General features: G+C 41.5%; 1 protein-coding gene across 8 annotated transcripts in view; it reads left to right on the top strand.

The window, feature by feature from the left end:
- CPQ (carboxypeptidase Q) overlaps positions 1-23,677 on the top strand; it is a 202,958-nt gene extending 179,281 nt beyond the window's left edge. For 6 of the 8 annotated variants that reach the window (XM_044424419.1, XM_044424420.1, XM_044424418.1 and 3 more), the window contains one exon: positions 23,221-23,677. In XM_044424419.1, coding sequence (XP_044280354.1) covers positions 23,221-23,381 — 161 coding nt within the window. In that variant the 3' untranslated portion in view covers positions 23,382-23,677. The other 2 variants (XM_044424414.1, XM_044424415.1) reach the window with 2 other exon arrangements.
- The last annotated feature ends 3,137 nt before the right edge of the window (positions 23,678-26,814 follow it).

The raw sequence follows: 26,814 nt of genomic DNA, 5'->3' as shown, positions 1-26,814 counted from the left end.
ATTTGGACGGAAATGGACCAAATCTGATTCTGAATCTGAACTTTGAATCTGAAGGCTGAGGATTCAGAGAGACACAAAGGCATGGTTTTCTTCCATAATGGATGCATTTCTTCCCAATCACACTATATAAGGAAAAGTCTAGGGTTGGGAGAGTGGGGAGGGAAAGGAGGACAGGGCACTGAACACTGGAAGTGTCCTGCAATATATTAGTTTGGCATCCCTCCACCAGGATTAGAACACTGGTAAAATGATTCACAGGGATTAGAAGCTGTTTCTTTTAAATAACAGCAGCAATATTTAAAAGTGAACATGAAAAAAACTGCATTTCCTTGTCTGAAACTGGTAGATTTCATCTCTTGATAAGGTGCAACTAATCCTGCATATTTTTTTAAGTTTGTCAAACAGAAAGGAGTTAGAATTTATGGGAAATTTGCATTTGGGCCCCCAAGTGAATCTGGGCAGCCTTCAAATCAGTCTGAGAGAAATTGGAATGTCTTCCAAATTGGCCTCTGAGACCATTTGTGGTCAGTGCACAATACCAGTTGTTATACATGCTATTTGCAAACACTCCACTCATTCACATTTCACTTTCTCCCATTTCTCTTTCTCTGCCATATTTGCATATAGAGAGAATTGGGTTTGTGAAAATCCATAATAGACATAATTAGAAAAATAATTATACTTGTACAACCACTGGCCATATTTTAAATACTGCTGAGTAGTATTACCATTAAGAGCATGAGCTGGCAAGTTTTTAATTAAAATCTCAACTTAGCATGAAATTTTGGGGACTGTAGAGTCAGTCAGGTTCACCTTTGGCTATGAGATTAATTCTGGCCCTACATTACATGGTTGTTGAAAGGATTCCTGGAATAATGAGTGTGATGTGTTTTGAACATTTAGGAAAAGTGCTATATAGAAATGTCAAGGGCATTATCCAATTGAAATCTATCGCTTTTATGCTGCAATATTGTGCTCATAAACTGAAAGGGACTCGGTGGGACCCACTTGTTCAATGAGGCTGTAGTCCTTTATCCACAAATGTAGAGACGTTCCTCTACATCTGGTTTATACATATCTGCCCACTCACTGTCTCCCCAATGACCACAAGCCCCACTCAGTCATATGTCACATGATAGGTTTCACAGAGGCCCTCAAACCCCAAAGGTGTAGGATTGTAGTAAGTTTCATTAATTTTTCTGTGGATTGTACAGGACGTATGCAATCATGCATGGGACAGAAGTATTAAGGTCCATTAATTTTACTATGGGAGCATTTTATATAGGTTTAATTCCCCATTAAAGATCAGTGGAACCCCCCTTCCTTGAGACATTTCCCTTCAAATTATTAGCAATTGCATGGGGGGGGGGGAGGATTGTGCTACTTAACCCCTTATCCCATGCCAGCCATATCTGCCTGACATCCACCCCTTGTGGAAAGTCTGCAATGGGGAAACCTACCAAGTGGATACAGGCTTTCTCCATAATCTGGAAACAGGAAGAATATATGAGCATCCAGCTGGCCTTCCCAGCAGGGGAAAAACCGGGGGGGGGGGGACTGGCAGACAAGTGCTGGTGGGGAGAGCTGGCACAGCCCCTAACTCTCCTTCACACACTTAATTGTTGTCAGTCATGGGAATAAGAGCATCCAAAGAGGGCTTTAGAAGTGTGCACACTGTGCTGGATTATAACCTTTGTATTTTTCAGGGGTAGGTATAATTGGGCCCTGCCAGGAGGCTACACTTCTGCAGGGCCCACTGAGAAGTGAACCTGGACTGGCTTGCTTTCTGGAAACTTTGCATTCTGCTTATTCACACACTTTTTGCTCTGACACTGACAATGATGGCACCAAGGAAAAGGAGGAGGAGATGCCACTGCCTGCTTTCTCACTGGCTCTTTGCCTGTCAAACAAGCACATGCTAGCCAACATGAGAAAGAGGATGAGGAGCAATAGAAGCTGATGGTGTGAAAGCTGTCTCACCGAAGGAGGGGGTCCATTAGGGTACCTTGTCTAATGGCACCCAGAAACTGGAAGCAATCAAGTCATCTCCAACTTATGACAAGCCTATGAATGAACTTTCACAACCCTGCTCAGGAAACTCTTGCAAACTCAAGTCTGAGTCTTCCTTTATAAGTAAGGAAGATGTAAGTAATGAGCCTACATAAAACCATCTCATATTTGCTCTTCCTTTTCCTCTTCAGCATTCAACTTTCCCTTGCTTCACTGTCTTCTTCTATGAGGTTTGCCTTCTCATGATGCATCCTAATGAGGGAGCTTCTGTTTTGTCATTTTTGCTTTCAAGGAAAGTTCTGACCTGATTTGATATAGGATCCACTGGAGCTGATACTCGCTGGTATTTTATGAGTAATACAGCACAATAGTGGGAGCATCCCCATCTCCTGTTACTGGAGAACTACATACCATGCTTATGTTTGCTTTGAAAAGCCACGTGTTTATTCAAAAACCCTTGCCTTAATAGAAAAGTTATAATTTTCAGAATTGGAATTCTATACTACATTTTACTACCATCAATTTGCATTTTGCTTTTTAAGCTGGAAAGGAAGATAAATTTTCTAGTGTCTTGAAAGTGAAGGATTTTGTGGTATGGTTATGTCTGTCTCAGCAGACTGCAGGTCTGTGCATTCTCCTAAGCAGCTTCCACAAGAATTTGTATATAAGTAATGAGCCTGCATTAACCCTGAAGATTATAAATTCAACCTTTCATCTAGCTGTCCAGCTTAGTTTTCTGCAGTACTAGAACTTTGTCTCCCTTTCCTTAAACAAATTCAGTCACGTGGGTTCTGGGAAGAGCAGTTTCATTTCCAGACAGTGTTTGAGAAAAATTTTGTCATTTTTTCTATACTGTTGTCTTACTAAGTTAAGCAAATAAATGGGCATATATCAAATGGTTTTGTAAAAGCATAAACAAGACTCTTGTGTAAATTATGGGCATTCTTTGAAAATTTCTGACATTTCTCCCAACAATGAATTAAATAGCACTGGGCAAAGTAACTGTTACCATTTATAAATGGAAATGTTCATGACCACATAGATAGGGGAGTAGAAATGTTCATAGTATTTCACAATTAACTGCCATTGAAGTTAAATCAGATTAAGCTGTGGATAATGTTTATGACCACTGAGAGTAATGCCACCGCTACAGTGTAATGACCCATAAAGCTATGCTTTTTGTTGGGCAATGCTTCCAGAAATATCTATAAACAAGGAGGTGAGCAATTTTGCCAATTTCAGGAGGGCTAGGAGACTTAGAAGGATGGAAAGTTAATGAAGAGAATCTCCTGCCTAGTTCCACTCTTGGAATTGTAAGTTGTTCCACCCTGTAACCCGTTCACAGTCCTTTGATCCACGGAAAGCTGACACCGTATCCAAGCTGTTTGTGTATGAACAAGTATAAAAATAAGTAAATACATTTAGGAAGCCCAGGACTGCATCACCCTTTAATTTTTTTTTTTTTTTTTTTTTTGCTTTACAGTTTATAATATTCTTTTTTAAATATTGGAATACAGAGTATGTCTGCAGTAAAAGCAATATGTATCTGCAAAATGCTGCATATTGCACAAATTTGTCACAAACAACTGTGTGTCAACAACCACCATCAAATACCCTTTTGGCAACTCAAAGGTTAACATGTTTACTGTATTATTGTATAAGGTTGTATGGACTACAGTCCATTTCCCCATGAAAGTTTAGGCCACCATGAATCTTTAAGTTGCCACAAGATTCTTTATTGACTGCTGCAACAAACAAAGGCAGTTACCCCTCTGCAGGGGAAATAAGGTCTCTTTTTACATAAAATGGAAAGCTTAGAGACTTCTGCCTTTCACATCCATGTGTTTTCCTGGAAAAATGGTGGCTTGGATCCCAAGTGCCTCTTGCATGAGCTGAAAACACTTCTGCACACACAAGGCTGTGTGTCTGATTTCAGCTGGCCCCTGCTCAGCTCCATGTTGGAACTCCTCTGATCTTTCAGAGTATCTTTTCAAGAGGCACAAAGGCTGTGAGTGGGAAGACTGGGGGTGGAAGATTCTCAATGCAGAAAGAGGAACTTTGCCTGTAGTTCTTTGGATCCAGGCCAGCGCTTTCAACAACATGTTGCATTGGCAGAAGGTAGATCTGTAAATAAATCCATACTGCTCATTTATAGTATAAGTCTTGTCTGGGTGGTTGAAAGATTTGTACTAGGCTACTCATAGCCCTTTCTTTTCAGAAGCAGCAATGCAGTAAACAGCCATCCCACCTCCTTCCTCTTCAACCCATTCTCTTCACAACCTCTGAAAACAGTAACAATCACCTTCTGTTAGACTAGACTGTAACCCCGAGAAATACTGCTTGGCTTTATTATTTAAAAGGAGCTGTTTACACAAACAACCTCTCATGAAACCCAAAAGGCAAGTAATCCCATAATCAAGCAATCAAAGGAAAGATAAGGTTTCTCTACTCCAGTTTATGGAATGGCTAGTTAAATTCTGAATGAATGGCAATGTTGCAGTGACTATGCTGCAGTCCTGTGCAAGTTTAGACAGCGAAAACAAAAGGTCTACAACTTGCAGCATGCTCCTACAGGCCTTTTTTCTGTCCAAACGGGCATAGGATTGTTCCACTCGCAAACCAGCAGAAAGCCAAGACCTGCTGAAAAGAGTATATTGAATGCAGAGTTTGCTTGCATACTGTGGCCAATATCTCTCGGCCCAGTGAGCATCACAGTGGAGAGAGGATTTGAACCCAAGTCTCTTGATTCACACCCAGAACGTTCATCAATGTTCAATGCCATATTATTCACAGTGATAAAAGAGGAGACAAGATATTTAAATGTGTGTCTTAGGTGACATGAGTCATGCTTCCTCCCTCCAGCAGTCACCCGCCTCAAGCCATTTCTTTGTAAAACTCTCTTTATTGCTTCTATCCATGAATCATCTAGCCAAGTCTCTGAGCATCCGCAGAGTGTTTTGTTGAACCCAGTCTAGCAATCATTTCCCAGAAAACTCCTCATGAGCTCATTTGTGTCCCTACCCTCAGGGAGGGATGCTCTGAAAGTGAGTATGGCTCCTTTCCACCCACTTCACAACCAATGGAGCGTCCCACCTTTGCGGTCGCCTGGCCTTGCCAGCCAGACCTGAAGGGAGGAACTGATCTCAGTTTGAGGATTCTCCAGATTCCTTGCCTCTGCTCCTCTGTATCTCCATTCTGTTCCCAGGGTCGGTCTCTGCCTCTGCCCCCTCATCTGCCCATGAGCTAATCGTTGACATCTCCACACCCTGCTATATTCCAGGACCTTGAACAAAGTCCTGATCTTCAATCTCATCTAAATATTCCTCTTCTGAATCAGAATCTAAATCAGCAAAATTGGCGCAACTTGCATCTGGCGGGAACACTTGCCCAAGCATGCTATCACCGTGCCTCTCAGCATCAGGAACCTAATCTTTGCAAACTCTAGAGAAAGGTACATGTATTCCCATTGTTGTTGCTGTTGTTACATTGCTTTTATATTCTCCCTTTTTTTACTCTTAGAGGAAGCCAAAGCAGCTTATACAGTCCTTTTCCAGTACACTTAATTCTCACAGCACCAACCCTTTGAAGTAGGTTAGTCAGTGAGCCTGTGTATTTCAAACCCAAACCCAGGACCCAAACCCAGGTTTCCCAAGACTCTGTCCCACAGTCTAACCACCATGTCACATTGGCTAGCATATTATTAGCATGCTAACATTTCATCAACCTTCATGAGCCACCAAATTGCCTATAAAATTACCTTGCCCTAGTGGAAAATACCAGGATGACAGGAGAATGTATTTCTGCCAAGCTTTCAGAGCTATTAAGTTGAAGCACACCTTACCAAGAGAGCAGTTCTAATTGCTCGGCACTTAGAGAACCAGCTATAAATGCTAAAAAAAAAAAAAGTCTTGATTGCATTGGAAAGCAGCATGTGAATCTGTAAAACCATTTTTGAGCACTTAATTTACCACAAGTAAAAATAAGCTGTGAAAATTTGAAATTGCTTCTAAGGTATGCCACAGCACTGAGGAAATATAGCCCCTTCTTTTGTCCCCCTTAATGAAAACACTGGATCCTCTCATGTTTTTTCTAGTCTTTTCACACCTCAGCCTTCTTACTGGAGCCCAGATCTCTGTGAGTAGAATCATTTGCCTGTTCTGTTATCCCATCCACGTGATGATCTCTTTAAGTTCCTGCACTGGCTTTTTTGTCTTCTGCTCCTGAATCCAGCACAATTCTTGTTATTCCTTTAAAGGTTTTCTCTTAGTACGCCAGCCCCATATTCTGAAAGAGCCCTGCCTCTGGCTTATGGTCCCCCAGTTTCACCACAGCTGCCCAAATGCCAGATGCGAAGCTGAAATCCCTTCCCCGTCTCCTGACACTATTCATTCCCCTGAAAAGGTGGTAGTGGAGAATATTGGCAACTATGGTAAGATGAGTGGATTCTCAAATCCTTCAGGTGCGGTGGGCTAAAATACAAAGAGGACAAGTTGCCCCCCCCCCACCCTGCTTTTCTGTTTTCAGATTCCCACCTGCCCTGCCCCCTGACAAGGGGATTTTTCAATGTCATGTATATGTTATGCTGTGTCATGATGCACAGTGCATCATTGTTCTTTGGGGTTGGGGGTGGAATACCCTAACTTAGAAGGGAACACCACCACTGGGCTGCCAAGAGTAGACTAGTCTCCCCTTGAAATTAGGGCAAATGGTTTATTTCTTTTTCTGTTAAAAAAAAAAAAAGTAGGAAGGGAAGGGAAGAATGTGGGGAGGTGGGCAGGTCCCTTTGGTCATGTTATCTTTAAAAGTAAGCTCACGTACCCTCAAATGTTACTGCCGAATGCCTTTACCGTAAAACTTTTAGCATGACCCCATGGCTGACTGATCAACCCCTCCTGAGCTGAAGCCTGAAGAGGTGTGACTGAGCTCAAACGTGAGCTCAAACACAGGGCCAGTGTACACAAATGGAAGGCATTTAACAAAACACGGCAGCTTGTTTTATTGTCTTAGACTCTGCAATGCAGAGCCTAAGATTACCCTAGTCCCATTTTATGCTGAATTGTCATAGATACTAATTTGCTACTGTTGATTTCATTGTGATTTTATTAGTATCTGTGTCACTATTGTAAAATGCCAGGGAAATTTACTTTGTTAATAAATTAACAGCAGCAGCAGCAGGCTGCAAGCTTCTCAGTGCAATCATCTGTTTGCATGCTTTTCCCCACCCTGCAGCCATTTGTCTGAAAGGAGGAAATGCTGTGGCTTTCTTTCCCAGCAGAAACAGATAGAGGCATTGAGGCAGCAAGAAAGCCAGCCCCACCTTGCGTATTACTTCCCCCCTCCCCTCATGTACAAGGAGCCCACCTTCCCTGCCATCAGAACTTCCCCCCTGCTGCTGTTGCTTCAGCTCCTGAGAAAGAAAATGGTCCCAACACCAAACACCTCCCATCTCAAGCAAGGAACTATGGACCTGTTCATTCCCCAGTGGGAAGGGGCAGGCAGTGCAGAAGAAGCCAGGCAAGTGGTTGTGGATAGCAGCTTTCTCCGCACTCCAGTGCTACAAACACACATGGCTAGAAAGGAGCTCCCAAGGTGAATTCACAGGACCCAAAGATTCTTTGTCTGTCTTGCCCCACCAGAGGCAGGGCCAACATGAAAGGCAGGCACCCACCAAGAGCCCACAGCCCAGCAGGGGCCTACACACAAGAGTGCCCTGGAATTGCTCCATTGCAACCAGTTTGCTCATCTGCCTCTCATGCTGGCCCAGAAGAACAGAGAGCAAATACCCACTGCCTCACTGCCTGCATCAAGCCAGCAAGTGATGAGGAAGACTGCGAAGAGCAATAGCAGCTGCTGACCATGGTGGTGAGATCGATTCACTGGGAAGGAAGTCATGGAGGCTGTCTTGTCCAAGGACCAATAAGAATTACTAAATGATGTGCAGAAAATGTCCACATTCATTGTTGAAGTCTTTTGCTGGGAAATTCTGAGAACGTTAACAAGTGCCCAAACAAAACCACAGCAAAAAAAATCCAAGAAAAATCAGTCTATTGCCCATTTTCATCAAGAGGAATGAAGAAATTAGATGATAAAGTATTTTCTATAGTGCCACAGTTTTCAAACACTGCAGTGTCTTCAACAAAACACTTTCTTAATAAGACTTCCAATGTGCACAAAAGGATGTGAGAATATTTGTCATCCACACTTCTTCTAAAAGAAAGCGCAGCTTTTTATTCTGCTGAACAGAACTTTTATTCTTTAGGACAGAACATTTTCTGAAAATATGGCTTCATTCCTATTTTTAATGAGGGATTATGTTCTAATACAGAAAGAAGATTTTAAGAGAGTTGGGTAATTCTAGGAATTGCACCCTGATTGTGAAAGAAGAGGAACAGCCAATTTGGATATTCACATGAGAGCTTCCCTCTAACCTCCAAATGTGCCGAGCACTGAATATTTTACAACCAGCAATGGTTCTCCAGAGAGAGCATGGCAGCTTCAAAGAACTAAGTGCTCAAGTCAAGTCTTAGAAGTCAGTGACTGATATGAGTCAAGAAAAACAGGATTGTTTCTTTTGCTAGAGAGGGAAAAACTTGCGTTATCTCGGACAGTTTATACAGGCTGATGGCGTAGACTCTCTTGGCAAAGCTTCGGCAGGAACAGAGCAGTCCAAACACCACCCTTCCCCTAGCGTAAACTATAGAAAATTAAAAGCAAAATCACGCTCACATTCAATTGCTGGAGCAACAGAGCATGGTGAGAAGAGGCTTATGCAGAGGAGGAGCGGAATGTGTGCGGCAGAGTGTATCTTTCAGTGGTGAACTGTGGCCCAGCAAGGTGGGTAGCCAGCATGGCATACGGCAGATTCCACTAGGCAGAGGAAGGGGATCAGCAGGATGCCAAAGCACTTAATGGTGTGTGCAGCCCTAATTTCCCAACACATCCCTATCTTAACGGGAAAGCAACTGTGGCTGTTGTTTCTGCATTGATGACATCTAACCTCTTTCCTCCAGAAATGCACAAACTACGTCCATCCCCATTTCAGCTCCATGCAACACCCACAGTGGGGTGGACAACTTCAGAGGTCTGAGGGCCATTTTTGCCTGTTCTGATCCCACCACTACCAATACCACAGGCATTCTGTCAAGCAACAATGAAAAGGATATCTTTAATGGGACAAGCTTATTTATTTATTTAAAATATTTATACCCCATCCTGTACGCAAAGCATCTCAGGGCAGCTTGTAACATAAGACTTACTCTTCTGTTTTACAGATATTGCCAGATATAAAATGCCCTATGAATTGTTTCCATCATGTCATCACAATATGTTAGATAAGTTTGCTATTCAGTTTTGTGGAATAACAAGGGGAGAATCACTACAAAAGCCAGAGTGTTAAAGTAACTTGATAGGCTCCAACAGTGTCCTAGTATGCTGGGAAGACTGTTGGGGAATTTTTAAATCATGCTGGCTTAATGTAATCTATATTGCTCAAGATCAAACAAAATGCAAAAAAGAAATATCCTCCTTGTGTTACATCATACAGCTGGGATTGTGGCATTATCTGGAAGCTGAAAACAGCTGTATAAAAGGTTGTACTGAGGAACGTTCCAAGAATGTACAGTGGTGAAAGTCTCCTATTACTGATAGCCCATCAGTGAGGAAAATGTGCCAAATGAGCCACGGGCCTGCTGTCAGGAAGCAATATGCTTAAGAAAAAGCAATGGCGCCTCATCTGGGCAAGTTAGAGTATGCCCCTGAAGTGTCTTCAGAATCATCAACCCTGGACTTTCATTTTTGGAATTTGAAATTTCTAAATATTATTTAGATTTAATTCATAGGCAGAGCAGAGAAGAATCCCCACCCTGCAAGATTTCAGAGTAATGTGTTTCTTCCTCCAATCAAAGGGCCACCATTTTTGGTGGCCCCAACAGCCAAAGCAAGCATGGCGATTGACAGGTCTGTGTCTCTTTCCTTGTTCCCAAGGATATTCCCCAAGCCCTCTTTTGTGGTCCCTGTCTGGAGATGGAAAGGGGGAATGGGGGATGGATTGGTTGCCCACCCCACTTCCTTTCTTGAAGGAATGCTCCCTTTGAAGTGTGACCTATAAACAACTGGATTAGGATGCCACGTGTCCTATATCATTATTGATCTCTTGATTTACTATTTATTATTAAAGCTTATGTGCCACTGATAAAATAAATCCTCTAAGTGGCCCAATATCATAAAAACACGTTTAAATACACTGTTAAAAACTGCAGTAATGATACAAACCTATACAAGGAGCTAATGTGAATGTTTATACAGGATAATAAATACTTGTCATCCAAAGTGTTGTTTAACATTATATTTATCTGTTTAATGGAATAATAATACAAATATGGTTGGGGGGAAAACAGTGGGAAGAGCAGTAAATAGAGTAGTATATGATTAGAGAACACCTGGATAAACACGTGCATTTTTCAGAAGCATTTGAAATATACATTATGAAGTTCAGTCCTCTATTTACAGTTGTCCTCCTTTGTCCTGGTGTAGTTTAAAATAGGGGGGGAAATCAGAAAGTAGAGCAAGGGAGGGACCTTGAAGATGCCCATCAACAGTTAGCATTTGCACAGTGGAATGAACAAATCTGCAGGTCACCTGGCCACAGCTTTCCACACTACAGTGGGATGTATTGTGTTTCTGTGTAAACTATAATTATGCTTCCTCTGCATGTGCAAATTTTATGTAGACCTCTGTCTTTTTTTCTGCATTTCCTCTTTGGGGCAATATGGATATAGCCACCTTATGAGAATCTATAGCAGCCCTTCCCAACCCTGTGCCCTGCAGATGAGAGCATTGCAACACATCTGGAGCATACTAGGTTGAGGAAAGCTAATCTATAGGCTTTGGATCTACTTCACTACAGTCTATTCCTTCTTCCACTATGCTTGATGCTAAAAATATCAGAAGGACAGCCATGCTGCATCAACCCAAGGGTCCATCTAGTCCAGCATTCTGTTCACAGTAGCCAAGCAGCTGCCCAGAGGAAAACGACTGGCAGGGCATTAGTACAACAGCCCCCTCTTGCCCAGGTTCCCCAGCTGCTGGTGTCACGTTGCCCCTGATAGCGGAGGCAGCATATGCCTAGGAGGACTGGGGGCCAGTCAGAGTCTTCTCTGCCATGAATTTGTCCCTTCAATCAGTGTGTTGGCCATCGTTACAACAGTGGAACTGAATTCCGTAATTTAACTATGCACTGTGCAAAGAAGGACTTCCTTTCAATTCTTGTGAATCTCCACCAGTCAGCTTCATAGGGTGATCCCAAGTTCTAATATTATGGAGGAGGAATGAAAAAACGTCTTACTATCCACTATCTGCACCCCAAGCATAATTTTTATACTTCTACCATGTCTCCCTTTAGTAAAAGCAAGCTAAGCAACTGTTGTAACGATTCCTCATTGGGGACCTGCTCCAACCCCTTGGCTATTTTAGTTGCCCTTTTCTGCACTTTTTTTTTTTTTTTTTTTTTTGCAATTCTGTAATGTCCTTTTTCAAGGGTGGCAAGCAGAACTGTACACAATATTCTAAGTATGGTAGCACCAAAGATTTGCATAGGAGAGCGTGATACTGGCAGTTTTGTTTTCAGTTCCACGCCTAATGATGCCTAACATGGAGTCTGCCTTTTTCGCAGCAGCTGCACTCTGGGTCAACATTTTCATCAAGCTGTTCATCACAATCCCAAGATGTCTTTCTTGGTCAGTGACGGGCAGCTCAGTTTGATCGGCTTCTACTTGACCTTGTGATACGTTGCACCAATGAGCATCACTTTATACTTGCCTACATTGAACTCCATATGCCATTTTGATACCCATTATCCCAGCATGGAGAGTACCCTTTGGAGTTCCTTACAATCCTCTTTTTGTTTTAACCATCTGAAATATTTGGTATTATCAGTATCCCTCTGAAATCATTTGATACCGTCAGTAAACTTCGACATTTAATTCCAAGTTTACTTATTATGAATAAGGTGACAGGCACTGTTCTTCAAGGAAGGTTTCTTCCTTTCTATTTTCATCATTTTCCTTTTTTGAGCTAGCACTGAATCCTTCATTTTATGCTGCTTCCTCTTTGGGATGCCTGAGGAATTCAATCAGACCAAATTATGATATGAACTGATCTTGGTGTGATTTGTACCTCCCATACTAATGTGTGGATCAGAACCCAGCTCTCTTTCAGATTTTTCACTTCTCTGAATTTGCAATACATTCTCAGCTCATGTTTAAAATACATGTTTGGGGTTAAAATAGAAATATATAATTTGAAAAAATGGATTCAGAACTACATAGTTAAATGCATTTAAATGCAAATTTGTATGTGAATTTTCATTTGCAGAAAAAAAAACTTCTGAGTGATGAGGGAAAAGGACAGAACCAATTTCAGAATAAACACAGTCTGTCAGAAGCAGACAGATATATTCCCTGCTTCGTTTCCAGGTGTCATCACTAATTCTCATAGTTTAGATAAGGTGTAGTATCTACTCTTAGTGCAAGCCCATTGAAATGAATGTTATTTGAGTATCATTTATTTCAGTCTGTCTACTCTAAGTAGGAATAACATGAGATATGATCCAATATTTCATCTCCCTTAAATTCTTTGTATATTGACATACTAATAGAACTTACCTGGTTCAGGTAACAGAGATTGCCTAAGCAAAAATGCTTAGTTGGCAATTGCAGTTATATAATCTGAATTCTACTCCCTCAATTCATCAAGGGAGAACAATAAATTCTTTCTAAGAATGTAGTTTTTCTTTAAATAGCCAGGTTTCAGCTATTGGTATCAGTTGTGCATGTCCAGATTTATATTGTGAAAACATGAAAGCACAAGGGGCAGAGTCAGAATTTTAATTGCATATAGAATTCTTCTCACATTGCTGTATTTGATGCTTGTCTGAAGAGAAAAAAAAACACTTTACAATCGAGGAATAAAAACAGGAGATTTCATTATGTACTGCCTAGCTGATTTTTCATTGATGAATAGAATGAAAGCTCTTATACAGTAGAAAGGAGTGACTTATCTGATTTTAAATTTGTCCAGTTTTAAAATTCACATTTGCGAGAATTCTCATGCAGGATGCTGAAGCAGTTTAATTGCAAGTTGGAGGTTATTAGCACAGAATCCTATTAAGCTGTAATTTCCAGATATGTGCATAAATTAGGAGTTTGGCTCCACAATCTGCTTCTGTGAGAGAAAGGACTTCACCCAATCTGTCAGGAAGCCTGATCTTTGTACACCTGATCTGTCATCTTCAACAGTACAGTTCAGTTCAGAGCATTTCTCAGCCTTTTTGAAATCTGGGAAAGCGGTGGGGTGGTCAACCTGGTTTAGCTGTGTCGCCATGAAGTAAGCTTTTAAGTGATGACTGTGACTCCCAGGTGTTTATTTATTTATTATTTGCATTTATATACCACCCTAATAGCCCAGAGGGCTCTTTGGGTGGTTTACAAACATTAAAATCCACCAATCCTAAACAAATAAATAAATTGGCTATACCGCGACAGTATAAAATAACATAGTTAAAATGAATTAAAGAAATAAATATGCCATTACAATTAATTAACTTAAAAATATTGGTTAAATAAGAAGGTCTTGACCTGGCGCTGAAAAGCATATAATGACAGCGCCAGGCGGATTTCTCTAGGAAGCACATTCCATACTCAGGGCGCCACCGCAGACAAAGCTCTCCTCCGGGTACTCTGTCTCCTAACCTCTTTCAGAGGGTTCCCAGACGAGGACCTCTACTGCCGATCTTAGGGGGCGGGAGGGCATATAGGGAAAAGTTGTAGTTAACTGGGGATATAGAACCAGAACACAGCAAATTCAGATCTGCCTGTGCAGACAACACAATCAAGTTGCAGAATTCTGGCAAGATGCAGTGGGTGGGTATCTAAAAGCCCGCAGGTGAGAGATTTATTATGGATATTCTCAGAGTGGTGAGACAGAAAAGATAAAACCGATAAGTGCAAAAATGTTAAAAACAGCATGTTAACAACAAAGTTCAGGAAGGCTTTTTGAGATAAGGGCATTTTCACAAAATGTTGGTAAAAACACAGAATCAGTGCCTGCCAGACCTCCAGAGGCAGAGAGTTCCACAGAAATGTGGCCACTACAGTGAAGGCTCTTCTCTCTAATGGACCGGACGCCTTATGGACCTACTAGTGACATGCTACCTAAAGACCACAGTGACAGAGTGCAGTGGGAAGAGAATGTGTTGCCTTTGTTTCTAAATACACCTAAACAACTTCAAGCAAGTCAAAAGCTAGGGAGAAGGTCCTACTTAAGCCTGTTTCTTGTTACATTTTTCTATGCAAGGAATAACTTCCAAACATGAATCCCTAGCTGCAGTCATGTAGACCTTCATTGCTCTCAGCCTTTTGTCACCTTTTCTGCGTAGGGCAGGCCATATAAGCCTAATGAACAGCAATGGCTTAAAAACATGTAAAAATACAGGGGGGAGAGTATTTGTATTTGTGTGATAAAGAGAGAGGTAATGCAAGAGTTGGTTGTATATGACACCCTTTTTCGGAGCCTTTACAGTGAAATAGGTCAAGAAAGAAGACTCATGGGAGAGGAGAAAGAATGAATTTCCATGCCAAGCTATGTGGTGCAGTTGTTTGCCTGTTGGAAATATACCCTCTTTAAGAGTGCTTTTCTTTTTTCTTTTTTAAAATCTTCTTGCGTAGTGCCTGGAAGTAGTTGGGGTGAGCCTGTGGGAGGAAAAAGGCACCAAAGGCTGGTGTTTAAAGAAAACAAAGGCTATATCTGTTTTTTCTTAACTTGAGAGCACTTTAGGATAAGTTATTTTAGATTCTTGTCAGCTTTTGTGCTGCAGAGTGGAACTCCTTCCTTTTCCAAGGCCTGATTTCACACCGTTTTTATGCACACCTAGTTTCCATCTCCAGCTGCTGCAATTGCTTCTGCAGTGAAGAGCAAAAGGTTAATATGCTGCAAAAGTAACTGCGATAATTCTGAGCTGTAATTTAGCCTATTTACTGTATCAATAAGAATTAATAATTAGATGAACTAAACAGAATGGGAAATTAGACTGACAGAAATTTCTCTCCCTCTTCCCATTGGCACCCCTTGTTTCATTAGCCACTGAGGTGACTGAATGAGTGCTTTCCTTTTGCCATTTTAAAATCTTGAATTTTAAAAGCTTTAGAGAGCAGTGATTCACGAGGTAAAGCAGCAGGATTCCTGATGTTATTTATAAGCTCTGTGCTGGAAACTATTTCAGGGTCTGTAACAGGGTAACTCAAGCACCATTTGCTTTACCCAGTAATTTCAAGCGCAGAGACTCAATGGCAGGGCTAATGACACTGCTGCCCCATTGGAACGACATTAACTTCTTGATCAGTTTGGCTTGATTTGACAAAATTCTCAAAGTATTGTCTGCTGCCAGAGGCCCTAAACAGCTCATGGATTTAATCTTGTGGAACGGTGCTGGCTTTAGATGTTGTGGCACCTGAAGCGAAAAATTGAAATGACACACAGTCCACACACATTTTCCCTGTTAGAGAGAGAGAGAGAGAGAGAAATTAGTGGTAGCTATAACGCTCTATGGCTTGGAAGCAGCTTTCTCTCAGAGTTAAGGTTGACAAACCTGAAGTTATCTCCTCTAACGGGTTTATCAGAGTAAGTCCTTGGGCATTATGGTCCAAAAGCCCAACTGGGCAACCTGAGATTACACTTAATGCTCAGCCTTTTCCCTTTCAAAACAAAACTTTTTGTGAGAGGTCAGGCAAGGCCCACCTCTAAGAGGGATGGGTGAAGATTTGGTTTCAAATCATCTTTTAAATATATTTCAAACTATGACTTCAAAAGCAGGTAAACAAGATTGAAAACAATACCTTAGCATGCAAGGGCTTATCATGCAGCATCATACAGAAATTATTATGCATCCACCTTCAGTACTGCTGTGTCAAAGTTGTGCTAGATATAAAGAGTTACGTGGGGTACTTAGTTCAAATTTTCACCCTTCCCCTCCATGCCTCAGTCCCAATTACTGTTCCCTACCTGCAGGCTGCTACTTGCCCCAAGAGAGAAGCTACAATTTAGGCCAGTCTAGTGTCTTTAAGACGGCTGTGCTGAAGAAATGTGGACTATGCCTGCCCTTATTGCATTTTGCCCAACAGTGTCCATAAAGAATGATACACTATTTAAAACTTGTTGTGCTCCCACCCAGTCACACTTCGCCTCCTTCAGGGTGCGATCCAGACAGGAGAACAGTAAGTCTTTCCACTCAGAGGATGACAGGCATCCTGTGCAGAGCAGGGGGGACAGCAAACCCATCCCTGCCTCTCTGCTACCCTTGCACTGCATTCCTGCTAAATGGCCACTTTTGGCTGCCTAGCTGTGCCCCTGCAGGGTAAAAGGAAAAGAGACTGCAGAGAAATAGGCTGTGGGAAGTTTTGAGAAAGGTCATACCATAATGAACAAAATGCTGATATATTTGCGTCTCTCTTATGCCTAACCCTCTCTCTCAGTATCTCTCTCCAATTCCATGCATGCTAATCTTGTGCCAGTAGTTCATCTGCTGCCTCCATATATAAGTGGAAGATTACAGGGAGAAAAGACAAGCAAGTTCCCTTGCACTTTAAAAGGCTCCTAAATATATCCTTTCCTAGCATACTCAATAACTCTTCCCTTTAAAGCTTTCCTTGCTGAGGAGGCGGCTCATAATATATACCTTTTTTTGCAACTAAACTCCTCCAACTGCCAGATTCTCTGGGACTGCAGAGCTCAAGGGAAAACACTCTCTGGCCTTTCAGCTTGGCCCAACCTATCTTGCCATCTGAGGCAAAGCAGTTCCTGGCATCCGGCACACACACACAGATACACACATGCCACTGATCCAAAGTTTCACAAGTCCTGCCATCTTCTCCCTTCCCTGTCTGCCACCCAAGTGCTGCCTCAGTCGGCCTAATGGGAAGACCTTTGCCTTTAGCCAGGGGACAAAAACGCACCAGGCCGCTGCTTTCCTGCATCTCACATTCAACACCCTGTCCAGGGAAAGGCCAGTTTATCCTCTCCATTGGGCATAAAAATATGACTATTTCAGCCTGCATGCTTCTTCCTGCTCCCGTCTCTTCTTTCTAGCGATTCATTTTCAATATTTCAAACTGCAGTTCATCCAGCCAGATCCAGGGCAGTGCACAGCAGTCACAAGTGAGATTATTTATCCCAAAAACAAATACATTTTGCTTTGTCATATCCATACAAATGAGCACACTCAGGAGGGAATAAAACTTTAGCAATAAAACAGACTGAACAACACAAACATTTACAATGTTGGGGAAAATTCAAAAACAGTAAACAGACCGCCATTGTAGCACTGGTTATAATGCCAGCACCACGCAAGCTTCCCTGAGGGATGTGGAGTTGGGATGCTACCCCAGAAAAGACCCTTTTCTGTATCATGTCTATTCATTTGTGAGCCTGCAGATAGAGACTGGTTTTCGTTTTAATTCCTTTCAATATCTGTAATGCTTAGAAAATGTTGTAATTTGTTGTGTTGACAAAAAAGTGGCAGGTTTTAATCATTACAAATCCAAACTGAGTAGTTAATGATGGATCTGTAACAAAAGCAATGTGCTGATAAACTTATAAGGATATTTGGCACAGGGCAGCCTAAGGAAAAGTTCAAAATCATGGTTTAAGGCTGCTATTCTCTACTCTGCTGTTGGTTTGTCTCCTCTGCTTCAGCAAAACAATCAAGGAAAGATCTTGTGTCTACAAGGTTCCTTTGGGCTGCAGCTACAGGTGTAGGTGATGGGTTTGAATTCCGGAGGCTTGTCTCGGATTATTTCAGATGTCCTCTCAAGCAGTTATCAGAGGTCTGCGGTCCACTTATCCAAGTTCACCACCTGTAACTGAATGCAAACAAAAGCAGATGTGGTAAAAAGGAAGTCATACTTTTAAACCCCAAATCCTTCCATATATTTTTGTTCCAGTACGACCCCATCCATAATGGCCCCAGTTGCATTTTCAGATGAATATATTGTTGGGGGTGAGGATTCAAGTGCAGTCATAGAAGCTGTAAAATAAAGTAGACATATTAAAAAGGAAGAAAACACCAAGTTTCAATATCATATGTGCACTTTATAAAAAGGTGTACCATAAAATTATTGGATCAAAATATGCAGGCCACTTGGCATCATCTTTGATCAGAGGTGTTTTTGTGTGCTGGGTTGCAAAGATTGTTGGTCTTCTTTCCCTAGCTTCTCAAATGCTATCATTTCAGAAAACATGGACCAGTATATATATAAGAGTGAAACATTGATTATATTCCCCTTGCCTTTGTTCAAATAGCCACACTGTTCTTCCTGAAGCCTCAACTAATACAGTCCAGGAAAACCTTCAATATTTTATCTTTCTGCAAATATCAGTGAAACCTAAGCCTGTAAGCAGGACCTGTGCCCAGCATTAATGTTCATCCACAATATTTAGTTGCTTTAAATCATGAGTAGGGGATCTTTTTATTTTATTTTATTTTGGCCATGCACAAAACCTGCCAGGATCCTCAAGCCAGCAGTTGGCATGACCAGAACCCAGAGCAGCCATAATCGCCACTCTTTTGTGCATACACGCACACGTGTGCACGCACACGCATGCGCGCGCACACACACACACACACACACACTATTCCTTCTCATACATGCACACAGGCCCAACATCCAAGTCTACCCTCTAACTTCATGCTCTCTCAATGTATTTATTTATTTATTTATTTAAAACATTTCCATGCCACCCCCATCGCAACAAAGCCTCGGGGCAGGTCACAACATCAATGCAGATTAGCTAGGGAATAGAATATCTGTATCCCTGTTGTGGTGTGCCAGAGAGGGAAATCTAAACTCTTACACCTTTGACCTTCAATGCAGGTAGAAACCAGTATTTAAGCATCCTTGCTCGTAGCCCTGATGCACTGCTGGCTGGAGATACATCCTTTTCCCTGCTGCAGAGACAATGGGTCTTTCTTGTGATAAAGAAAGGAAAATGTCTTATTTCCAATTAGCTGATAATTGGAGATAAGAGCTTTTCCCTGCCTGAGAAGATGGAGCAAATCCTAGAGACAAGGATATGAAAAAGGAAATGTATTCCTTTTCATAAATCATTCCCATATTTACATTCAGAAACAAAAGCAACAGTGGAATTACTGGGAACTTTCTGCAATTTCATGAGCTTAGATTTGTGTTTGTACTTCCAGAAATGCACATTTCCCCCACAAAAAGGCATCTCCAACCTTTACCTATAGGAAAATGTATTTCAGGTTAATGCTTAGAAACGTCTGCAGCCTTCACCTTTGCAAATGCATACTTTTCCCATTCAGGAGAAAAAGATGCTTATATTCTGGAGCAAGAATGAGGTGAGATGAGCAAGTGGTTTGAAAACAAAGAACCTGAACAAGCTTGAAAACTGTCTGCTTCCCCATCCCTACCTGCAGAAGAGCAGATGGGGACTCCCATGCACTGTATCTACCCTGCAGGCCAGAAGTTCCCCATGTTTGCTTTAAATGCTTAATAAACAGTGATAATATGTAGCCACTCTGTCCCTTTCTCCTTGCATGTAAACGTGATGCTGCTCTGCATCTGTTTGAAAGGCATCTTCTGTTTAAAGAGATGCTTCAGGGAACCTCAGACTCTATTTTGATTTCCTTCATAGCAACATCGCTTTGAAGCTGATAAATGTCTCATTTCCCAGTGTTGCAAATGCTCTCAGCTATAGAGCCTTTAAGCTCCCATAAGACTGTTGCAAGCTTATTCAACCTTTGGTCCTGACCACAATGTCATCTGTGAAACATGCCAAGCATTTCTTGGGTGGAAACAAATAATGGATTTAAACATTCTGTTTAGTTATAATAAAAATTAATGCCTTTCCCCCAGTGCTTTTGAGTTCTGTGAAATGTAACATTCATTCCCCATAGGTGGCTTTGCTTTGGCCTCCTATGTAAAAACAACCAACCAAGCAAGCAAGCACAATCTTCAGTTTTGTGTGTGTGTGTGTGTGTGAGAGAGAGCGAGAGCGAGAGAGAGAGAGAAAGAGAAATGAACCAACTAGGGCAGGAACTGACTACATACTTGAACGTGATTCTAATTTATTTAACTGGGGCAATCATGGTTAGTCTTAACATCAAGCTAGACCCAATATTTGTTGCTCAAGACTTGGGGGAAAGAAATTTAAGTAGTTGGAAGAGTTCCCAGCATCCCCCAAAAGGCATGAGTAGGGTATTATATTCTGGTTGCAGATTCTTACACATCAGGGGTTATGACTCCGGAAGGCTCCCTGACCTGAGGGGGATGCAGCTCTTCTATATACAGGTGGAAGCCTGCATACAATACTTTAGATTCCTACCCTTATAAGTTTTCAGTGAATGTATGGGTTATATTTATTAACCTGGTTAAGCTTTTAATGGGGTGTTCCATTACAAGGCAAAAATAATAACAAAAGCATTGGATGCATTATTTGAATAAACTACAGTTTAAAGACTTTGCTTTTCAAAAAAAAACCAAATTCCCACAACCACCCATCATTATTCTGATTAGCAGAACACCTGCTATGGCTTTTGTTTGTATAATTAAGCTCTGCCCCAGGTCTTCAGACTGAGCATGCATGTGTGAAGTAACATTTCAAGCAATGATATGAGAAGAATTTATTTGAATTTAGATTCAGTTTGCAAAGCAATGTGGTCAAAGTGTGTGTCAGGAATGGAAAAGTCTCCCCTAACACTTTACTCCACATGCAAACAAAAATGTTAATTTCATCCATGGGCAAGGTGTCCATAAAACACCCTCAGAAATCAATTTCCAATTTCCAGAAATCAAATCAGTTTCCCCAGTCAACAGACACATACTCCTTTCTCTCTGCAGTCACTTGGAATAGTCCTGAACCAACAGTCTTTGATTCAATTCAATGGTCCTACTGAAATGAAGCCAGCTCCAAAAACATGAGCAAGACAAGCTCAACAGGCCCTTCCATTAGAGAATCTACCATTTCCTGGGCATCATCCACAGCTGCTGTTGTTCTTGATCCTCTTTCTCATCATTGCTACCTCAATGACAAGCCAAGAGCAAGGAGACAGTGGCATCTGCTGATCTACCTTCTCACTCCCTAGAACAAGAAGCAAAGCCACTCCAGGAGTCTCTGGCAGGTGTCTCACTCCTGAGATATGAACTCTCAGCTGTCATCTTACCTTGTCCCAATCCCTGTAACTGCACTTCCTCTCACCCATCCTTCTTCCTCTCCCTTTCTGCTGTCTTCCTATCCTTAAGAAGGAAAACTTATACCCTTCATTACCTATTGGGATTTTTAAAATCCTGAAGCAAGGAACTGTAAACCCAGGGCAGCCGGACCATAAGCCATGGTGGGTGGGTTGTTGTGCAAACTTGCATGGTGCTTTCAACTGATGATCAGCCCTCCCTTGACTTTATTTCCCCTTCCTTCCTTTAGTCTTCCCATGGATAACCCAGAGGACACCAGGGAGGAAACAATTTGTCTCCACTTCTCCATTACAATTGCAACCTATTTTCAGCTCTCTCTATCCATTTTTCTCCCAGGGATCATGATGGCTAGCTTAACAGGCAACCATTTCAATCCCTGTTTTAACAGCTGCTAACAGCCCCTTCAAAGTACTGAGGTGGCACCTTGCACAGACTGCTCATATCTATAATCCTTTTTTCCACCCATAATGTTATCAAATATCTGCAGACATTTTTAACATTGTTGTATTTTGAAAATATGCATCTGCAACACTCATGAAGATCTAAATCTGGGCAGCCTCTGAAAAGGTTTGGTTTGGTTTGGTTTGGTTTGGTTTGGTTTGGTTTGGTTTGGTTTGACAGCTGTCAAAACAAAAGTAGTTTTATAAATTACAGGGCTCCATAAAAGTTGCACTGAGAGTGAAGGAATGCTTGGAAATTCAAATCCATCATGTGCTATATAAATAAGGACATTGGAAGTATTCAAAATGGTGCACTTGAAAGTACAAGGATCCCTGTACAAGTACCTGCATGCATTTGCAAGGCAGGTGGGGCTTGTAGGGAGCAGATGAGAAGGGTGTTGCTTACATTGCAAATGTAAAAATTGCTGCCACTTCTCTAAGTCTCACAAACCTTAGCTGGAACAGGAGAAGTGGGAGATGAAGGTGTCGGCAGGCACAAGTCCCAGAATGATCAGTGAGAAAATGGACCACAGACAAAACATTGATCTTTTGCAAGCGTTCTTCTGGAGTGCCCTGAACGATTCAATCCCCACTGGGGGCAAGCAGAGCAATGCTCATTCATTCCTAGGTACACATGGCAACACCAGGATGTGGCTAGGTTAAGGAATGATTTGCAAAAGAATCTGGTAATCCAGGATTGGCCATACAGGGCCGGTTTGGGGACGTGTCCTGTGACTGACCCACAAGACTCACAAAACATAGCTGAGAGATCAGTACCTTCACCTGCTGATGGACTCAGATTCATGGGGTTTGGGAGCATAAAGAAGAAGAAAAGGTAGGTGCAATATTCTTAGTAAGGACTGGCCAGTGGTTCAGCTGAGGAATGATGATCAGGATGACCAGAATCTAGACAGACACTATCATGAGCAGAGCAGATGGATTCTAGACCTTCCGCACATGAGAATGCTAAACTAGGAATGTAGGCAGTGGCCTTAGACTGAACCATATCGTGACTCCATGTAGACCAGTACTGTCAACACGAACTGGCAGCAGCTCCCTGAGGATTCAGGCAAGACTTGCCTCCTGCCCTGCCCTCCTCACCCCCAGAACACCCACAACACTCCAGCGCCATGGCTCTTTCTGTGCCAGCAGTGTGGGCAGAGGGAGGGCACTCCATGTTTGGAATCCAGCCTTAGATCTCAGGGCAAGTTCTTCAGGCTGCTGCTCAGACTCCAAATCCTTTCTAGCAGCTGTAGGGTTGAGCTCTCTCTTTTTAAATTGCCTCCATTTTTGCTGTCTCCTTATCATATTAGGGCTAACAGAAATATGGAAGTCAAGTCATGAAAACCCCTGAGCTGTGTGACTAAAAATCAATATATGCACCATGTAGAGACTGTTGGTAGCTTCTCTGGATTTAATCAAACTCACTGTAAAAGAAAGTGTCAAAATTGCACCTACAAGGCCCATAACATGGAAGGACATTCCTCTTTTCTCTCCCTCTCTCTCCACAGGTGCCAGCTTGCGTGATGATATTACTAAATACTTCTGGTTTCATCATTCACATGGGGACACAATGACAGTTCAGGATCCCACTGAAATGAATCTCTGTGCTGCTGTTTGGACTGTTGTATCCTATGTAATTGCTGACATGGAGGAAAAGCTGCCAGTGTAATTTACAAAATCAAGAAGAAGGATTGATCTTTTTTGAAATAGAATGTATAGATCCTCCCGCTGCTGTGAAATCACACGTTTCCTCAAAAAGTTAGCTTTCTTTTTTTTAAACTTAGGGCACATATCTTTCAGGCAGCCTTGTTTCGATTTGCTTTTTTAATCTCTTCTAGTTCTGATGTTCATTTCCTGCTACTTATATTAAATTATCTGGGTTTTCAATAGCCAACTTCTGCTCTGCAGTGTCATAAGAGCCATTGTTCAGTTGCTATATACTTAAAATAAACTTGTTGCATTATCCTTTTCGCATGTGATCTCTCCTTAATATGCACATTTAAGTGACTGAAGCAGAAGAGAAAAGAATAAAGCTGTTCAAACACTCTCAAAGAGTTCTCAAACTAGCAATAATGGATTTTACCTACCCTCTCAACTGTAGATATGAGGAAAAGAGGCAGAGGCTCCTCCCATTCATCCTCATTATGTATTCATTTCCTGTTTTCTTTCTTCCAAAAGGAAGCACAAAGTAGTTAACAACATCATTCACAACGCTGTAGCATCGAATAAAATATCAAACAACAATAGTATGAAACGTTATCTAAGAATGTATTTTATTTATTTCAAGCTTGTATACATAAGCTGGCATCCATAACCAATTTGGCTCTCAGAACAGTTTACAAGATTAAAAAATACAGTGCAGTGATAAAATAGAAAAATACTAATAATAAATTTCAGTAACAATACCAATACAGTAAAAAGGTACAATAAATCTATCAACATTCAATTCAGTTTGAAAACATCCAGTCAATTAACAAATACAAACTATATAACAGTGCAATCCTATAGCCTGCAAACTTCCTACAGAAGTCCATGGGTTGTTCAGAGTCCCACATCTGAGCTTCTGGGACTTCAGTGCTTGCACTCTAGATGCTGGACTCCTTTGACATACCACTCTTACAACTGATGGGAAAGACCAGGCAGGCTACACTCCCAGGACACCACTCACTGGACCTCAGAGGGGGAAAGGGGGGCATGAGGGATCAGGGCAGGAAGGGGGATGAAGCTACAGAAATATGCTCATTTCTATCAGCATCCCAGTCTCCTTCTCTCCCCTCCCCCCACACTTTATCTAGATAGCCAAAAAATATTTAAAAAGCTAAATAAAATCTCAGCCTGAAGTTCCAGTCAGGTCTACTTGAGAGTCATCTGCTCTCCTCAAGGGCATAAATAAAGTTATAAAGTAGTTATAAAAGTGCTTCACCCCACTGCTGCTGTTTGCCATTGCTTGGAGAGTCCACAGTTATCAATGTCTGTGTGAACTTTCTAGAAGGAAAATGTTAGCTGGCAGCACTTCCTTCAGCTTCAAAATGGCTTCCAAAAGTGGACAAACATGTCTGTCCCCATGAACTGGAAATGCATGCACACATCACCCACTCATGCTTAAATAACAATATAGTTAGATGAATATCTCATAATTTATACCAAATCAATAATGAAGGGGCTGCAATGGGAAAGAGAGAGTCGAGAGACAGGCTTCCACCTAAGATGGGTATGTAATGTTGTCTTGTATAGTTGGATTCATTTATTTGATTGACTGATTGATATAAGTCATTACCAAATGATTCCAGAGCAGTTTCCAATAAGATCCCACAGCCTGCAAGTTATGTAACCACATTCACAGAAGAAAATCAACCAGCATTATTTTATTATGTTATATACAAGATTATTGTCAAAAAAAGGAGTACTAATATTTCTATAGTACAAAGCTTAAACAGATGATTTGTGCAAGAGCTGTAAATGAGTCCCAGCAGGGCTCCCACTTACCATCTATTGGCTGCTGCCAATGTGCTCAAGTCCAGTGCAGATGGCAGGGGCTCAGCACACATGAACATCAGCCAAAGCCCAGCAATCCCCCAATGGGCTTAGCAGCATCCTGCTCTCTCCATGCCAGTCTTGTGTTTTCTACACCACACCTTAATCTTGCCAAGAACCCATGAGGATCACATTATGCCGCTAGGTTTGCTTCTATTTGGGGATGCAGGTAAAGGAGGGGATGCAAACCCGTTCACTGTATGGTTTGTGTAAGGATCTCTTGCATTCAACAATAATAAGTTCTTGCCTAAACTCAAATATTGGGATACAACATAAAATTGCAAAAACTTGGTTTGGAGCTCAAGCCACGGATGCCCAGAAAACACATTGAATCAAAACATACCTGACACAGTCAACAAAAGCTGATTGTTTTCCTTAATTGAAAATAATTGCCAGCTTCTGTTTATTGAAATAAGTGTGATTTAATCCTGAACATTCCCATCTGAAGCAAATTGGAAGTGTTCCAAAATACAAGGCAAGGGTGAAGTTAGCACGCTGAAAGCTAAAAGTGGCAATTATCTTTCAGAGGAGCTCATGAAAATAGGAAGTCCTCAAAGAAGAAGAAACTGAAAGATAGATCTGGGGAGAAAAGTGCTCTGCGCAGTCTATGATTACTTTATTGCTCTTACAAAATATCAGGGAGAGAAAAATTGTTGGTGGGAACTTTGTTTAGTTTGTATTTTTAATGCACACTGTACTAGGTTTGCACTTTCAGACCTCCAAGAACATTGAAACTCAATAACCCTTAAAAATTGCACTTTTTCAAATCATGCAAAGGAGTTCTCAAAAAAAGATACAAACATGCAGGTATTAAGGAAGCTAGCATTTAACCATGCATTTTATCTGGAAATTTGTTTGTAAAAGTGTGGTTCAAATGTGTGATTCTTATGCATTTGCTGCAGGCACTAATCTCTGACTATGTATTTATTTATTCTTCATTCATAAAGATGTGAACTGCTACCATTTACCACCAGTGAATATCAAAGTCATCTCAGTATCTCTGTCTGCCTCATGAAATATACATTCCCTTCAACTGTACCCAAATGACTCATTTCCTGCACTTTATTGATTAGCATAATAAAAATCTCATGACAACACAAGATAGAAATCTTACTATTAACTGCTGATTGAAGTGAACAGTGTTTCCTGCATAGAAATTAACAAAACACACCTCTTGATTCTCCCTAATGGACTGGTATTTCATGAAACAAAAGTGTTCCTTTGGTGTTTGCATCTCCCACTTTGGGCTAAAAGGGTCCTATCATTTCTACTGAGAAGGAACTGGAGCATCTGGTGAACAACCCTAACAGAAAGTGTTGAATATAAATGTAGATGTTCCAGTGACTTCCTACCAGATTATGCATCAGAAAAGTGGAAGTATTTTTCCTGCCATGAAGAACAGTGGAAAGAGGTTAATGCAGTCTTCCCCAGCCTGGCACACTGCAGATGTGATGAACTGCAGATCCCATCCTTCCCAGTCAAACAGCATAGACATTGGCCACTGTTGGCTGGGAATGATGGAGAGGCACCCCAACACATCTGGAAAGTGGCAAGTTCGGGAAGGCTAT

This window comes from Varanus komodoensis, unplaced genomic scaffold, assembly GCF_004798865.1.
Source record: "Varanus komodoensis strain SLA01 unplaced genomic scaffold, ASM479886v1 scaffold14_1, whole genome shotgun sequence".
Taxonomy (NCBI): Eukaryota; Metazoa; Chordata; class Lepidosauria; order Squamata; family Varanidae; genus Varanus; species Varanus komodoensis.
This window is presented reverse-complemented; position numbering and strand designations above follow the sequence as displayed.